General features: G+C 35.1%; 1 protein-coding gene across 1 annotated transcript; it reads right to left on the reverse strand.

Moving 5' to 3' along the window:
* Positions 1–1879: 1879 nt before the first annotated feature.
* LOC145676860 (uncharacterized) lies at positions 1880–19072 on the reverse strand. The gene is made up of 5 exons (XM_081747648.1): positions 18994–19072; positions 14206–14444; positions 11768–12097; positions 10313–10548; positions 1880–2924 (listed from the first exon to the last, which is right to left on the reverse strand). The coding sequence occupies exons 2-5, from the start codon at positions 14420–14422 to the stop codon at positions 2865–2867; spliced, it is 843 nt and encodes a 280-aa protein (XP_081603774.1). The 5' UTR covers positions 14423–14444; positions 18994–19072; the 3' UTR covers positions 1880–2864.
* Positions 19073–19344: the final 272 nt, after the last annotated feature.

Below are 19344 nucleotides of genomic sequence, written 5' to 3' on the forward strand. Positions count from 1 at the left end.
TTTAAAACCTAAGAGTGACAGTAATAATTTTTCTTTCATTATTTTAAAAATATTGATATTACATTTATTATATAGTGTTTATAAATAAAAACAGTAAAATAAATAATTTGCTTTCTAGGCTTACTTCTAGATATGTCAAATTGAGAATGTCAATAAAATAGTCATCCTGTGTCACCATTCTTTTCTATTTTAGTCAAAAACAGAAAGCAGTCAATTTAACTGCTTCGTGCTTCTAGTGGGTTCAAAATGTCCGTGCTTCTAGTGTTAAGAAGAGCAGAAATTATTGACTGTATTAAAGAACATGAAGATGAGCAAAACAGATTAAACTTTAGGCAAACATTTCCATTTCAAGAAGACATCTTTGAAAAACCAAAACCTAAGAGATTAGGTAGGAAAAAGCTTTAAAACTGTTTCTATTTAAACAAGAGATTTTTGGAGAACCGAAGCCTAAAAGAGTGAATATAAATCTTGAGCTACAAGAAATTTCATTTAAATATAGATTACATACTTTCAAAATAAAAAAAAAACACAGGTGGATCCTTCCAAATTCCTACATTCAATTAGCAAACCAGTTAAAAGTATGATTAAAAATGGATTTAAATATTTTAATGCACTTAAGGTAAATATGTCATTTACATGTGGCATCAAAAAAGATAAGCAGATTCGAGAACATAATTTTAAACCATCAAATTAAATTATACTTCAAATCACTTATCTAATTGAGTATTATAAAAATGCAACTAGAAAAATTAGGGCAGAGATGAAAGAGTTTCAAGGAAAGGGTTCAGATTGGACTTTGCATTCTGTTGACTTTCTTGAGCTAAGAATTAACAAATGTGTAGCAATGAATGGATCATCATATATAGAACTTCCAGAAACAATTCAAAGACGAAGAGCATGCATTAATATTAAAAACAAAGATCAGAAATACTTCTTATGGTCTGTTCTAAGGGCATTACATCCTGTTGATAGACTTCCACAAAGAGTTCCTAGACAATATGAGCAAGAATTGGATAAATATTTTAAGGATATTCCCTTTCCTGTACAAATTACTGATATAGCAAAATTTGAAAATAGAGCTAATATATCTATCAGTGTATTTACCATGGATGATAATGAAAAAGTCTACCCACTTAGAATACCCACCCTAATAGCATTCAATATCCTCAGGATGTCCAATGGAATAATTGCGACGTCCATGCGACATCCCACGATATCAGCAGGACGTCCTGTAGCTGTTGATCAGACGGCCGAATGTCCGCTTCATGGATATCCCATGGACGTCCCGCGAGACGTCCGTGTGATGTCTGCGAGACGTGATTTGTACATCGCGATGGAACGTCCGGTGGATGTCACATGGATATCTCAAATCGCCTAGCTCGACGGAGAAGGGAGGGAGCACCCTTTGCCCTTCCTTATATTACTAAACGAAGATATAAATGTCCTTTATGATGCTTGAATACCCTGCTTCCGAGAGACGGAATTTTCATTGTAAAGAGTCCTAGTTGAATGTCCATCCAACTATGACTCCTAATATGAAGTCCGTCACTCGGAAGCAGGACATTTCCCGCACCATAAAGGAAATTTAATTAGATCTTCATTTAGTAATAAAAGAAAAGACAAAGGGTGAAAACAATGTAATTTCTGTAATACTTATGTAATTAATTTCGACGCAGCATTCTAGTGGACGTACTAATTCAGAACAGAGAAAAAAGTTTCTAAGAAAACTGACTTAACCATACCAGCTTCGTAGAAATGTGGTGTTATTATATAATATACCAAAACATAAAAAAAATAGTTGCGGGTTCAAAATATATGTCGTGATAAACCATACGCCCAATGCATTTCCATGGCTGAGCGAGAATAGTGAACGGTTTTTTTAAATTTTAGTTTAGTGTCGACAGGATTTTAGTTTGAGAACTATCAGTCACCGGTACCGAATCCTATCAGCCGCGCAACAAAGTTACAGATAATTAATGAAGAGAAACGGAACAATCAACTATCAGAAGATTTTATATATATATTGTACAGTATGTAATACTTATTAATTGAAAAATTGATTGAAATTTTGTTTTCAATTTCATAATTTACATTGAGGCTAAAAACCAAGTACAGTAGATTTTCTTTCTTTATTTCAATAAATGCTAAAACTTAGCTAAATTACTGACGTGAGTACAATCATTGCTTCCACATAGTATTATTTACATATGCAAATAATGATACAAACACAAAATATGACATACATCACAAAAGGTTTTTTAGTATAAAAATAAATGCAACATGAATCCAAGAGACTGGTTCTCAACCTTTTCAATTCAACACCTCGATTATTAAAGTTGTTGAAAAAAATGCAAAATTCTGAGTGAATTTCAAAACTTACAAAAAAGCAGTTACATACAGTACCACTACGCACTGAATCTCATAAAAAGTCTAGTAATTCAAGTTTAATCCATGTAAATCCTACACTTCCATTAAAAATAAAAAAGAGGATATGTAACCTTATAAAAGGTTATACCAATGTCTTTGCCTTGAGCGACGGAATGTTTAAAAAAAATGATTCAACATAATCTGTTTGTGACTAAGTTGTAAGAAGGAAAAGACGACCGACTTTAATTTAGAATAAATAACTTGGGTATTATTATCACTCAAACACATTTCTTGAAAAACTGTTGTCTGTTGTTCCTACAATAAAAAAAAAATCACCGTTAACTCCAGATTTCACAGATCGTTAAATCTGCATGACAGAACATCAAAACAATGCGTTTTTAGTTTTATTTTACATATTTTCTTGCATAACTAATCATTGTTAGTGTTGTTCTTCTGCCTGAGAGCCCGCTCTTTAGCATGACGAAGCCACTTCTTTATTACATCTGATATCTCTGCATCTGTTGATGCCTTGCAATGCTTGTGATACCGCACAGTGCCTGCAACAATAAAAACAAACTATTAAGTAAATGATTATGTACAATATAAAACATGTTCAGAAAAAAGGGTCACAAACTTTCAGGGTAGATCAAAAGAAAAGTTCTTTTAGTAAAGAAACGCGTCGTTTCGGAGATAAAAGCTGCCGAAAACGTGGGAAACTGAACTTCAGAAACTATTTAACGTTATGGTACTAATTAGTGTTGTGTAAATCGTACACTTGAAGTCATACTTACATTAGTTAGAAAATGCGTGTTTCAAATCTGTACAATGCGTTCGGACGGGATTACTCCGAAAGGCGATACAGAATATTTTTAAGGAGTTCCTTACGCACGCATTAGAGTTTTGGAATATATATATTTCCAAATCGAACAGGTATGACTGAGTGCGAAAGCTTAAACCGCAGTCTGTACGTTGAAATCTTTGAGTTTTACGTCCCACGTTTATGCCGGTTAGGCTAAAGGAGACGGTGATAATGAGTAATGAATGAAATGGTGGAATGAAGAATGTGGAAGGAAACGGAAGAACCCCGTGAAAGCCCACGCACACGGTGTTTGTCCACCACAAAGTTCACTTGGTGGGGGCTGGGATCGAACCCGGGACCCCAAGCACCAGAGGTGAACGCTCTACCACTGAGCCACTGCGGCCTCACTCTGTACGTTGAATAGTTTATGAAATTCGATTTCCCACATTGTCGGCAGCTCATATCTCCGAAACGAAGCGCAAAAGACATGTTTAGTACGGCTTTTTCCTTCTTTTGATGCAATCTTTCTGCCCTGAAACTTTGTGACCCTTTTTCCTGAACATCTTTGTACTTAGTACAAATCTAATAATTGTCTATAATAAGAATGAGAATTTAACACAATCGTCGATCTTGTAATATTTGAGATTTTTGAAGTGCCTTTTTAACATTAACTCTCGTTATCCAGGTTATTTCCAAGAGATACGGACGTAGTCATCAGATGAAACTTTTAGGAAACAATACCATTGAGCACTTTTCCTGTTTTTCTTTTTTCAAGGTATTGTTAAGTATGTATCCTACTCCCATAAACGGAGTTCTGGAAATAGGAATATTGCTGCTGTCCATGAAGTGCACCGCATAGATATATGACATATAAAGCATGGATATAAAACATTGATACATTATTAACTTTCGGGAATAATCCTCCCTTCTGTTGAATGAAGTCCGAGAGTCACACGGATTTAAAAAGTCATAATAACTAAGTGGACTAAGAAGTGAAAACACTGAACCGCACTACTTTGTCACTGTTCAGTGCTTTCTTTACATTTGTTTGTTGCCTTCTTAAGCGTAAATAACAGTGACAATATTTTTTTGACATCAAAAAAGTTGTTTAGTTCAGCTAGTTTCCTTAATTATTTTAATCCACTTGATTTTCCGTTTTTATTCAACAGAAGAAGGAAAATTGGCTAATTTTAATTTCATATAATGGAAATTGGCAATCCATTTTTCCTTAAGCCTTGTCTTCATAGAATACTTCCCATAATTTCTTCTTTAGTTTCCATTGTTCATCTTAAACGATCCAGACAAAACGATCCAGAGTTTAGATCCAACAGCAGATCTTATTAAGCCTACACTATTAAACTATGGTTCACGCGACGTTCTTACAAAACTATAGTCTAATGGACAACTGCTTTTTATTACCTACTTCTCATATATATTTTTATTATGTATTAGGATTAGTTCAGAGGGCTCCAAAGACTAGTAATAAAGCGTGGAATTCATGTACAACTAGTCCCAAGTTCGATTCCCGCTCAAAGTACCCTATTTCTCTGGAGTCCTGACAAAAACTGGGTAGCCAAGTAGGCCTAAATAAAGAGATGATCTAGAAAGTTGCCGGCTAAGCCTGTTGGTGAGCAAGATGAGGCAACACTGCTGATCACATGCCCATTATTCAAGTGGACGCAGGTCAAGTGATCACAAGAAGATAGCATTGGAAAAACTCAGGACCGCAAGGGTCTGTAACGCCAACGTTTATCAGGGTCCTATATCAGACAAAATTCCCCGACTTTTATTCCCTGAAAATTACTGAATTATGAAACAATCGAAACAAAATTTGGGTCAAAAATTGGTATTTACAATACCTTAGTTGTGAAAGGTTTTAGAACACTGGCTCTCCTCTCAACCCATCACTCAGGGGATAAGTTTCAAGGGAACTGACTCTGAAAAACTGAATTCTCTTATAAATAGGTTGATTTCCCCACGATATTTATAAGACAACTCAATCTTGGAGAGTCAGTTCCCTCGAAAATTGCCTTGTGTGTAATGACCAGTAAAATAAATTTCGATAAATGTAATAACTGGAAATCCATTAATCGATCAAAATTTCACCCTTCGGGAAAAATCTGCGCACAAAACAACGAAATTTTGCTTTTACATTCAGACGAAACATGATCGTGTATTGTCTATCATTAATGCATTCTGGTGAAGTGATGTCTAGCCATACACTTACGTCACAAAAAATCTCGATGTAATTGCCCTTGTTAAATTGTTTACGTACTTCGACGCAAGATTGCTCTTGAATCCTATATGGCAGTTACAGGCGGGTATTTTAAAACAATTGGAGCGAGGAAGGAAGCAAGCAGTAATGGGTCTTCGCGTTCCGCACATGATAAAAACGAATTTAAAAAAAGAAAAAAAGACAGCGGTTTGTGAGATTTGTAAACGGTGCAATTGTATTTTTAATTGGACAGTAGAAAGTAATTTAATTAGTGTCCGAGTTTTACATTCGGAAGAATATTGGTTCGTTGTCCGGGGCAGTCATCATCGGTGCAGATTAGGCTTGTTTGTATTCGGAAGGTGGTTGGTTCGATATCCGCGGATAGTTTGTAGGATTTTCTCCGTTTCACAAGGTAAATATAAAGAACCTGCTTGGCGCAAATGAGACCTTTGGTGTGGGAGATGCGGGTTCGATTCCGTATTTGTGTACTTCGTCCCTTTTAATTCTGATAGAGAGGGTGCCTCCTTCCCCATTATGTTGTAATTTTTACCAACGGAAAAGCGTAGTTATTTCTGTTTTTCTTTATTATTTTAGGTCATTTTAATTTTCATCATAGTTTTGGTAATTTTGGGGTGGGTTTATGGGGGAAGCCCTCCTCCGTTGTGATTTTTTTCCGCTTTTGCCTCAAATATTATTACTTTTACAAACGCAAAAGTACAGAAGAGTGAAACGTGCATGAAAACCAAAAGGGCAGCAGAAAAGAGTTTTCTGCGGTTCTATGGATTAGTAGCACGTCAATCATATTTTCCAACGTGGTCTCTCATTGCATCATTAAGATTAATTTCTGGAATAGTTAATATTCGTTTACAAATTGAATGTCGGGGTTCAACAACCAGAGATGCAGAGGTGGGCGCGATATCTTCTGTACCAGTGAACAATAAGTATGATGTTCTATACAGTGAAGTAGTAGAAAATTCAAGTGCAAGGAAAAACTGTGCCCTTGCACACTCAAGAAAAACAACGGTCAATGTGCAAGGGAAATTTTCATCTCAAAAGCATCATTGTCTGCATATAGGGAAGAAAAGTGAAAAGAAACAAAAGAACGTCGCCCAAGAAGTGAAACAAAACTCCGAGGGAAAAAAGAAGTAACTCCGAGTAAATTGCAATTAAATAACAAAGGACGCGTTTTGATTCTTGGAGATAGTCATGCTAGAAATATAGCTAACCTATTACAAGAAAAACTACACTCAAGTTATGATGTGAGCTGCATTACAAAGCCTGGGGCCGGAACCAGCGAAGTTTTGAAAGATTGTGTGTTGTTAGCCAAAAACATGACCATGAAAGACACATTAATTGTGATTGCGAGAGGAAATGATGTGGCAAAGAATGAGGGTCCGGAGGCAGTGCGAAACTTGTACGAGGTGCTGTGTACGTTAACAAAGACTAATGTGTTTGTAGTGGGAATTCCAAACAGACATGATCTGGCAGAGAGTTCATGTGTAAATATACTACTGAATTGTACCAATCGTAAAATAGCAAAGGTATGTAAGTTTTTCCCAAATGTAAAGTACGTTGATTTGCAGTTGCTAGATAGGTCACATTTCACAAGACATGGGCTACATTTAAACAGCAATGGGAAGAACCTTATGTGTAATAAATTTGCTCAGCTCATAATCTCACAGTCTACTATCTCAGGTGATGCAATACCTCTAGCTCATGCTAATTTTTTAGATCAAAAGAGTTTAATGATGCAGACTTAGCCAAAAATCTGCAAGTGGTTATAGCACAACAGGATAATGTAAAACAAAGCCACGCTATTGATTTTATTGACTTTAAAGTGGGGTACTTAAATGTTCAAGGAATCAATAATAAACATGTAGTTTTAAATGACTTTGGGAATGGAAATAATTTAGATGTCTTAGGTTTAAATGAACATTGGTGCAAAGAGGATGAAATTGTGTTTAATAAATTAGATGACTATGTACTTGTTAATAGTTTCTGTAGGAATCACCGTGCTCATGGTGGGGTAGCTATTTTTGTAAGAGACAAGCTCTCACTTAAGTGTAAGAAATTAGACCTGGACTTTCTGTGTACTGAACTCGATTTCGAAGCCACAGGTATCGTTATTAATTGTCTTAAGTTGGTTTTCGTATCACTATACAGATCCCCAAACGGTAATTCAATAGTCTTTCTAGATAGGCTCGAGGAACTGCTAAACTTATTGAGTAGGCCTAGTTTTAGAAATTTTAAGATAGTCGTAGGTGGTGATCTAAACTCTGATTTTGACGTAACGACAACAAAGAACAGTGTAGATGAATTAAAAATTTGTTAAGGCAATTTAATTATAGTATTACAAATATGAAGCCAACAAGAGGTCTAGCTTGTTTTGATAACATATTTATAAATTTCAATTTATGTCAAATTCATAGTGATGTATCAATATTTCCTTTTTCTGATCACGATTGTGTATGGATAAAATTGGATAACGCACTATTAAGTAAGGAGGTTGATATCTTGTCCACAGAATGTAAAATAGTTGTTTCTAGGCCAATCACTGAGGGTAAAATATCTGAGTTTAAGAGTTCACTCTGCAACATGAATTGGTTTCAATTGCTGTCGAATTACAATGACTCTAATGCACTGTTTGAACGCTTCTTGAATTTGTTTCTCTATAACTTTGATATATTCATCCCACAAAGAATTTGTAAAGTTAATCGGAGCTTACTGAAAAAGCCACATAAAGAAAATAATTCCACGTGTGATATACCCCTCAACTTTACTCAATGAAGTGTGAAATGATGTTACATTTAAACAAATATAAGAGAGAGAAAAATGATGTAACTAGGTCAGTCTATGTGAAAGCTAGGAATACATATAAGCAAGCTGTTAATGAAGCGAGAAAGCAGTATACTTCGGCAAAAATCGAATCGTCTGTTAATAAGTGTAAACAAGCTTGGAATGTAATTAATTCTATAGTTAAGAGTAATAGGGACTGTCTTTACCCCAATCCAGAAGATTTTAGTAATTATTTCGTGAACTCTGTAGATGAAGTACACAATAATATTGGCAAACCTGATGTAACAGCAGTCAATCTAATGGAACAATCTGTAAATCCTATACACGATAGTTTTGTATTTAGAAATATATCTCCCCAAGTAGTTCTCAACATTGTAAATAACTTTAAGTGTTCAAATAGTGTTGATGTTTATGGATTGTCGAGTAATTTAATTAAAAAAGTTATTGATTGTATTGTACTGCCACTTACCCATTGCATTAACCAATGTCTAACACAGGGAATCTTCCCCGAAGTTTTAAAAGTATCACGAGTTGTACCTGTATATAAAAAGGGACCCGAGGATTGTCCATCTAGTTATCGACCAATTTCTCTGGTACCAGTCTTCTCAAAAATTCTTGAAACTGTGATACGTATGCAGTTATGTGATTATCTTAATAAGTATAACGTAATTAGTGATTCACAGTTTGGTTTTGTAAAGGGTAGATCTACTGTTGGAGCGATTGATTCGTTGGTAAAGAAGGTTATTAGAGGCTTTGAAAACAAGGATTTTGTTCAGGCAACATTTTGTGATTTAAGCAAAGCCTTTGATTGTGTTGAACACACAATTCTTCTTAAAAAATTAGAGTATTACGGTATCAAGGGTTTAAGTTTTAAATTATTTAAGTCTTATTTAGGAAACCGTAAACAAATTGTTTTTGTAAATAACAATAAATCTGGTATTGCATCAGTTAATACGGAGAACCCCAAGGTTCAGTACTTGGGCCACTTCTATTTTTACTAATGATAGATGATCTACCTTTCTTTTTATCTGCTTACTCTATACTATATGTTGACGATACGACCTTCCTAAGTACTAGTCCTGATCTTAGTAGACTTAATTCTATAACTGAAAATACATGGGATCAGGTTGTGATTTGGTTTAAGGCTAATGGTTTTTTACTTAACGAAAATAAAACTCAACATATGACTTTTAGTCTAAAAGAAGTGCCTGCTGAGAATAACTCAACATGTGTGAAATTCCTAGGTATATATATTGACAACAAGTTATCGTGGGAACAGCATATTAATTATATTTCTGGGAAACTCTCAAGAGTAATATATCTGCTAAAACAACTAAAAAATCATGTTCCTGATAACTATGTCCGATCGGCTTACTTTGCTTTTTTTCAGAGTATAATTTTGTATGGTATATTATTTTGGGGTAACAATTATCATGTAAATAGCATTCTTTTAATACAGAAAAAGGCCATCAGAATTATTTCAAACGTAGACAAATTAGCTCATTGCAGACCTTTGTTTATCAATCTTAAAATTATGACAATAATCAATCTATACATTTACACAGTACTCCTCTATATAAAAAGTAATCACCAAAATTTACAACTCAGGGAAGACATCCACTCGTATAATACTAGAAGCAGTAAATTCATAAATGTCCCATATCAACGACTATCCAAATCATTAAATAGTTACGAGACAATTGGAATAAAATTGTATAACAAGTTGCCTGCATCACTAAAAGATGAACATATAGATAGATTTAAAAGTAAGTTATACAATTGGTTAGTTGCAACGCCCTTTTATTCTTTACAGGAGTATTTTAATTGTTCAATAGAAGTGTAACGTATTTTGTAATCTCGTGTTGAGCTTGTATTTAAAATGTATATTGTTATTGTAATTTATTTTGTAATGTCATTTCATCATTAATTTAGTTATAGATCATTAATTATTTATACTTACGTATCAATATTGTATCAAATTTTGACATTGTCTATTGCTATGTATAGCTTAACGACAATAAAATTCTTTATTATTATTATTATTATTATTATTATTATTATTATCTAAGTAAAAATACCTTATTTGTAGTAACTGCTTTTTTTTTTTTTTTTTTTTTTTTTTTTTAAGGACTTACCAGCTTTATTCTGTAATCTTTATCCTGTAGTTTGGATTCTATGGCATCTATTTGTTCAACAGAAGTTATGGGGAAGTAACTGGACAAAATCGAGGCTTCCAGTACATCCAATTCAACAGTCTCTTTCTTTTCGTCTATTTTGTTCTCAATCCTGGCCAAAGATTGACACATATCGTTTATAGTGTATTTGATACTAGCCATTGTTTGCAACATCTGCTGGTGAAATCCAGTGCACCCTAGCAAAAAGAAAAATACAGTAAATTCTTACTAGTTGGTAATGAAAACTACTTTTACGTGCAACACACTTTAAATAAAAAAGAATTACAGCTAGCCAGTAGAGTGCAAGATAATGTATGAAGTACATATACATCATATGGAAAATATCGAATCTGAAAAGACTTCCCTAACAAGTAACCTTACCCAGTTTCACGCTGACTTGCATGGAACTTGGAATTTAAAAAAAAAATCAACCGAATATGTTTTGCTTCGTCGTTCAGTAACAGCGAAATATAGAGCCCAAGAAAACAATAACATGATATTTAGGAAACATTAATGAACTATTGAGAAAAGGTACGTTTTATTATTACAAAGTCTTGAAGCATATAAAAGAAAAAAATGTACATCAGAAAAATCTATTACTCCAAGTAGCGCGACTGACCCGCGGTTAATCCCATCTTAACATAAGTTCCAAATCCTAATGTAATATTTACGTCGATTTTTTTTGTTATATATATATATATATATATATATATATATATATATATATATATATATATATATATATATATATATATATAAAGACAGCATAACAGCCTCTTTAAGTGTGACTACTTTTCTAGAAATACAAGGAACCTAATATATATTTTCCTTAAAGAAATCTATATTTGAAGTAAAGCATAAATGTCTAGTAGCATTAGCATTTCTAAAGTATAGCATAGCACAAATGTCTCCAGTGGATAAGCTCGTCTTGTAATCAAGGGGTCCCGGGCTCAATTCCAGGTTGGGAACAAAAGGTTCGGATCCCACGTTCAACTGTAGTTCCTGTCCTTAGGAAGTCAACATCCCATGGAAGAACGCAATGGGAAATCATGATATGGATTCACCTTACCCACAAACCTTTGGATCAGACCTGTCTTCGGGCAGAACACCACATCATCATCATCAGTAGCATAGAATATCATTTCACATTCCTAGAATTACCCTGAGGAAGAAAATATTTTGACTAATTGTCCGTATGTTACCCCACCCACTACAAATAAAAAGGAATATACCGTATGGAGGGACCCTTGTCATAGAATTGTTGATAACTGGTTGAAAATAAAGGTTACTATTGATATTTCGTGCGTTAGAAACATTTTTACTGTAAAAGCATATTAAGTATTTAAAAAAACTATAAATGGCAATTTACAAATGAATTGAATTTAAGATCTAATTTTATATATTACTGGAACTAACCTTCATGTTCTTGGACAGCAGTACTCTCATCTGAAGTGACTGGGCTCCGCTTAGGGGTTTTTGCCATTCCAGGATCATCCACATTGGTGCTCGTCACGACCTTTTTAGAAAAGAGATTCGGTAACGGTGGCAAAGTCTTCTTTATTGTAGAAACACTTTGCTTAATCGCTTCACTAAGGGCAATATCTTCGTCCGAAGATGATGATTGATGTTTTCTAGCTCGTATGCGACGTTTCTTTTTCTGTATCTCAAAAGATTCTTCATTACCAGTATCAACTTCGGTCTGGTCTCTCGCGAGTTCTAATTTCTCCATCCCACACTCGTAAGAATCTAGAATGAATATTGAAACAAATTAGAGGGTACTAATATCGCTTCTAATCATGTTCGTCAGTAAAATTATATACAATGTCAGAATTGCTTCGAGTTGAACAAAAGCGAATGCAAGACCATTTTGAACTGACTCAGCGTGTTTTCACCTGTTGGGCTTTATTCCAAGAGTGTCACTTAGACCACTTGGGACTTCGCTCCAGCAACTCACTGATTTCTGCTATAGAATCGAAAAATAGTGCTTCTTATAGAGGTTTCAATTTTTTTCCATTTAATGCTTTCAACTTGACCCCAGAGCCATAATAACGGGAAGGCAGGGAGCACCTTTAGAGAATTAAAATCCACTTTTGAACCCACCTTTTATTTTTATCCATTTTTACCTTCAGTTGCACTTTTTACCCATTAGGTCTACTGTGCTCGACTTTTGCCTCTAGGGGCACTTTGTTGCGGCCCACGAGAATTTTGCTTACGAAACTGAAATCTGTTATCGTCAAAATTCTGATTTCGTACATGTTTCCCTCAGATCCATTTTTTCATCCATTTTTAACATCCACTTTGTATACATATGTGTATACAGAAAAGGGGACATTTATTTCTGGCAAATCTTTATATAAAGTTTCATAGTAGCAAAAATATTGATTTGTTCAGTAGTTTTCGCGCCAAATCATCACAAAAACGAGTGTAGATGCCAATCGTAGGAGCTACTACCGCTTCAGCTCAACAACGAGTCAGAAGCTTTTTTTTTTTTTTTAATGACCACTATGTAACCATCGTTATGGTTATTTTTTAAAAAATTACGTTTGGTAACATTCAACGCCTCATTATTATGAAAATTCAAAGAACCCTGAAGCACTGTGAATGAAAACCGTAACCTTCAAACAACCAAAAATTGAAATATCCACATTCCTGGACGTTGCACAGAAGTGCATCATACTTTTAATCATGAACTCCAGGCGAGACAAACAAAAGTTTAAACGAATCGGCATTACGTTCTTGATTTTTTAAGAAAATAAGTTTCGTATACGATGTCACAAATATCCAATGATCAGTATATCACTGATACCGTTGAATAAGTAAAGCAATAAATAGATTTAAACAATGTTAATAGAAACTATCTGCCACTTAGGACACCAAATCGTAAGTAAAATATTCTTTGTCTCTACTTTCTGTAATTTGCGTTGGTGTTACCTTACTTCATTATAAGGGGCCGTATTTTTTCTAAATAAAATGTTACAATAAAATTTTGGTAGTTTCCCCCATAGCTTCATGGTCAGAGCGTTCGCTCTAAGTGAGTAAAATAAAGTATTACATCTGTATGGATAAACTTTGTTAACAGGTTATTACATGAGTGTTTTTCAATGTAAGAATGCAAAAATGCAAGAATGTTGTAGCGAGGAATTGATCTACAAGTGGTAGGTTTTTGACAGCAAATATATCATCTTGGAATTTACTATTACTCTCACCAAGCACGCTCAATTATTGCAAACACAACTTAGTTTACAGTCTCATTTTTATTATGATTACCAAGGATCTTCCATTCACCAAAATTAAACTATACTAATTTTACAGTTTTTCTGTAATATCTTCAAAACAGATAAAGAAATTGAACAGTGTGAACCCAGTGCGCTAGACAATATTATTTTGCATTTTTACGAATCACCTAGCACCTAGCTTTTTACGAATCATCTAGCCGTCCCTTTGCAGCTTATAGGTGTATCTCACAAATCCATGCCGCATCTATTAATAACTACACAGCAAAGCGAGATAGATGAGTCGTGATAACGGTATGACATGCACAATAATATTGTCTATTGCACTACATTTCCATTTTTCAAGTTATTTTTTTATCGATTTTGAGGATATTACAGAAATACTGTAGAATTAGTATAGTTTAATTTTGCTGTGTGAAAGACCCTTAATATCTACAGTAATATAAAAAAAAATCATACTCTTTGTTTGTGACAGATATTATTGTAAAATTGTACGTTTGACATTTTTTTCTTTTCCTTTTTCTTTTCACTTTCAATAAATTCAAATTAAAAAAAAACATATAAAAAATCGAAGTCTTTATATAATTAAGAAAGTAGTGAAGAAAATATTAAAACACTCACATGATTGACCAATAATTTCATAAACCCTATGGATACTCCAGTCTTCCTTTGGTTCTAATTTCTCCTCTACTGCCTTATAGTATTTTGTAAAACTGCTGTAATTCGGCCAATAGCATTTTCTTTTCCCATCTAGTAACCAATTAACCGGCACTAGTTGTATCCCGTCGGAGAATTCAACAACATAATACTGTGCCTCTGGAATCTTTTCTTCAGACATTTTGCACTGACGGTATGGAATTCTATAACAGGTAAAAACGAATAACACAGATGTATAAAGAGTTTAAGCATGCAAAAATATGATTATTTTTTTCCCCCATAACTGTACAGCTAAACGTATCAGCAACTTTTGTTTATGAGTTCAGTTTGTTTCTCGCAGAAAACTGTTAACGAATCAGTTGAAACCATTTCAGCTCTAATTTCAAGGACGAAATTCAAACACTGGCGTAAAAACAGACCTCGAAATGGACCGGGGGGGGGTCACGGTGGCTCAGTGGTAGTGCTCGGGATCCCAGGTTCGATCTCAGGCATTGCCATGTGAGCTTGTGGTGGCCAACACCGTGCTCGTGGGTTTATTCCCACTTTCTCATTCCACCATTTTTTTCTTCATCATTCTCCTTCATCGTCCCCTTTAGCCCTATCGCTGGCAGAATCGTGGGACGTTAAATTACCCCTTTTCCTTTCTTCCAAAATGGCCCGGAGCAGACCGGACGGCGTTCCGGTTCGTGAAATGCGGGAACCATTCCGTTCCGTCTCGTGAGAAGATTCAATGAACCACACAAAAACTCATACAAATTGAAGCACACTTCAGAAAGTATCTAGCGTTCCGTTTCGAGAAACTTCCCATTTCGAGCCCTGCGTAAAAAAGAATTATTGGTCCATAGAGTGAATCGTTATATTGGGTTATTCTGGTCAATGGAACAGAACAATGCTATCGAAAATAGCAATATATGGAAAATTTAACACGAAACCTGTCACATATGCATGAGTAGTAAGTACACAAATTGTAAACAAATATTTTCACTTTTGAATTTTTTTTAACGACAATCGGTTCAGCAGCTCCTTAAAGGAATATAGACATATTAAGATTACATAAAATAAATTTCTCTGATCACTGGATGACATCATATAGTGTAGCGATTATGACGACACCGCATTCGATGCTGTCTCGTATTATTGGCCTGTCCCGATACTTTTGCCTACCCCTGAATACGTTACCCCTGCTGCTTCCTGACCCTGAGTGGACGCCGGAAGTGGGATGTTCTGGCTGAGGATTGAAACCAGGACCACGCTAACAAGAAACCAAAACTACAATCCCTACACTACGGAACACTTCTAAAGAAATATGCAGCAAAATAAATATTATAAAATATTACCTTACGCTTTTTACATTTGCATTACAGTGCTGCAAATAGAAATGCCTATTTTCGATATTTAATCACTGAAAATTGCCAATATTAATTGACAAGTGCCTGCCAGTAACAGTGTCTGGCCACGTAAAAAAACACTACTATTTTTAAACCCAGCCAGTGTGGCCAGTGCCACCCCACCGCACGACAGTGTTAAGCTGTTCTAACATTTTCAATGCTCTTGTAGCATCAGTTCCAGAGCAAATATATTTGTCCTGCTAAATTCCATTTCCAGAACAATGTGCGGCGGGGAGGCGAGGAGGGGGGCACTCCGAGAGGGTTTGTTGTTACTGCACGACAACGCACGCCTAAATACAGCCAAACGGAACAGAACACATCCCCGGGGGTTTAACTAGTAAATTCTCTATCACCCTCCGTATAGCCCGGACGTAGAAGTTCCCGATTCCCCCTGAAGAACACCTCCATTTCCATACACTGAAAGAGGCACCACAGGCCACACTGACCTATTAGGGAACCTTGAGTAACATTACTTTGAACAGGGCATGGATGATGTGGTGCCACGTTAGAATCCAGGTAGTATCGTAGAATGCATCGAGTGAACTCATTTTAACCTTACACCGTGTTTTTGTAGTTTCTTTTCTTTTTTTTTTCAAATCCTAGATAGTTGATGCTGTCCTTTCCGTTTACAACAGGCTGAGGCAGCTTTCAGCTTGAGGAAAAGGGGTTTATTTGCTTTTAGAATAATCTTCACATTCTTCGTTTTAATTTAACTGTCTACACTAATTCCTCGGTTGTTCACACTTCGCTAGGAAACTGTATGTATGCGAATGATTTTGTACTCCAAACCATGTGCTATCATATTACAATTTTGTCAATAGTTAAAATACTGCGAAAATATTACCTTTTTGAAAGCTTTTTTTAAACGTAGACCCTTTATTGCATACTTTCGCAGGTTTTCCACAAAAAAAAAGTGTAATCAGTTTTGGAAATTTGTCCATTATTTTTAGCCCCGCCTCCTTTTCAAATTCAGAAATTCCGCAGTTCAGTTTGCTGTACTGCCACGCGCTTACCACTACTAAATGGGGACAAAATTATCTTTCCAAGGGTGAAGAAGTCATTGCTGTTTCTTTTAACGGTTCTAATTATGGTCGATTTCTTGTACTTTCATAGGATTAATTTTGTATACACGACGCCATCTTTAAATGTGAATAGTCTTGCTCAGAATGCATTGTTTTAATAAATAATTTGGGATTGTTCATTGCACACATGAGCCATTCACATATGTTTGTGTGAACGACATTGCTCATGGTCACTTGATACATGTTCCGACCAGTGACAGTTCCAGATTAGAACTGCAAGGAGCGGGCTACACAAGCCGTACCTCGTGTTGAAGACCGTGGCATACCAAAAAGAACCTTTATTTCCACCACAGGCTATGCTGTATGAGGGATGATGCAGATATCTAGTATAGCATTTTTATAGTATTTTTAAGTACAAGGGCCAAATGGCAGGATTTTAGAATGTGCAGACTTGTGACTGATGCAATATTAATTTTATATTCTTATGGACTAAAATGTTACTAAATATAACTCCACGTGTTCACATTATCACCCTACCAAATATAGTCCAGTGTCCACGTGAAATATGTTTTAAGTAATTGTCAGTGAAGTCAATAGAGGAAATTTATAAGTAATTATGGTCAATGTGCCGTTGCGGGGGTCCAGTGTTTTACGTGCGAAATTTACATTTTTTCCACTTCCCTTGATAGATTACGTTAACATTGCTTTACTAATAGTAATAATAGTAAATAATCATACTTATGACACAACGAATGACATTTACTAATTTTGGCCCTGTACTTAAGAAATACGTCAGAATACTTAGCGCCAATCATACTGGGAGGCACAAAGTGGACTTTTACCGGACGGTGTTTTCCTGCTTTACTGAACATCGAGACAGATATTCCGCCAAATATCCTTCGCTAATTGCCCAGAAGAACTCCTTCTTTCATACAGTGTCGGGTGATGCAAATCATCGTTCTTTCGTTCCTAGTGATGTACACAACGCTTAAAAAGAGGGTGCAGTGTGAGTACATACAGTTTTGGCAAAGTGTCCTTGCAATCAAAACACCCGACTCTGCACCCTCTGTGTGTGCTATTTCCTTCTTTCGCTCCAGGTGATGTCTAAAATTCTGAAAGTGGGGTATACAGCCGAGTGTTTTGAATGCAAGGGCACTTTACCAGGACTGTGTATGTACTCTTGTACTCAAAGATACACCATCTGCACTGCCCTTTTATGCATTGTTAACATCATTAGGAACGAAAGAACGATAATTTGAATCATAGTGGACTTCTGGGCAATTACCAATCTTTCCATGAGTTCCTCCTTTTTTTTCCAATTCACCTTACATCACCATCAACTCTTCCTTCCGGTAGATCATACTGTTTTTCTGCTGGTTTTGGACCCCCGTAACCGCACAAGGACCGTAATTATTAGCAGAATCTTAATCTAACCTACCCAACCTAACCGACCAAAAGAATCGTATCGCAGAAGCAAACAGACCGTAATATAGTCTAACAGCACGAAAATTTTCCAAAAAAAGTAGAAATGTCGATAAATTTGCTAGAGCCATCTGCTAATAAAGTAGTGCCGATACCATGTTTCAGAAATAATTTTGGTAACATTTTTGCCCTTGGGCGTAAAAATATGCTAACATTATTCCCATTGCACGGTTATTAACATTATTAACATGTGCAGTGGTCTACACATTCAAAATCTTGCCAGTCGGCAAATTATTACAAAGAACCAAATTGTCGCGAAAGTAAAATGTAGTATTTCTAAACCAATAATTTTCACTTACCGGCATTAAGTTAATATGTTCTTACTGCTGCTCCCACAGCCCGCTTCTTGCTGTTCATTGAACTGGAACTGTTACAGATAGGAGCATATCATATCACTGTGTATTTTCTTTAAAGTGGTACACAAAAGGGCTTACATCCCATTTGTCGCATTACAAGTAAAATTTTTTTTTTATCGTTACAGTAAACAGACCTAACTTTAACTAACATATAGTCAGAAATCAGTTTACGGTATCAAAAACTATTTATATTTTTTTATTTTATTTTATTTTATTATTTTTTTTTAACTCTGACGTATTCGATCCTTTCGGGAGGATTGAACTGCATAAATCTTTAAAAATCACTGCAAGTTATATTATCTAGCCTTGAATCGAGCTATGTTGCATAAACTATCACATCAAACACCTCAATTTTGCTTCGCTTATTTGCATCAGCAACTTCTGTTGTTTATCGGAACTGCCCGTGAAAATACACGCTAAGCAATGAAATTATTGCACATTTACACTTGATGTGTATTAAACTATTTGCAACAATACGTATTGAATAAACTAAAATTACTTAACCTATATTCTTCAGCCCAATGGATTTTAATTGGTTACAAGCGATTAACACATTTACTACACTGACTCACTTCCATCACGGCCCGTCTTGCGCAGTGCATCATGGAAACAACTGCTTATCGTTTCGCGATCCTCTGCTGAAACAGTGAACGATCGCGCCGCGAGAATTATACAATACGATGGACCAAGTAATTATATAATACTTTTCTATTATTATATTATTATTTAATAAACAACAACAACAACAACAACAATAATAATAATAATAATAATAATAATAATAATAATAATAATAATAATATAGAAAAGTATTATATAATTACTGTATTTACTCTTTGAAAAAGTATTTTATTA

This window comes from Thermobia domestica, unplaced genomic scaffold (genome assembly GCF_964235325.1).
Source record: "Thermobia domestica unplaced genomic scaffold, izTheDome1.hap1.1 HAP1_SCAFFOLD_438, whole genome shotgun sequence".
NCBI lineage: Eukaryota > Metazoa > Arthropoda > Insecta > Zygentoma > Lepismatidae > Thermobia > Thermobia domestica.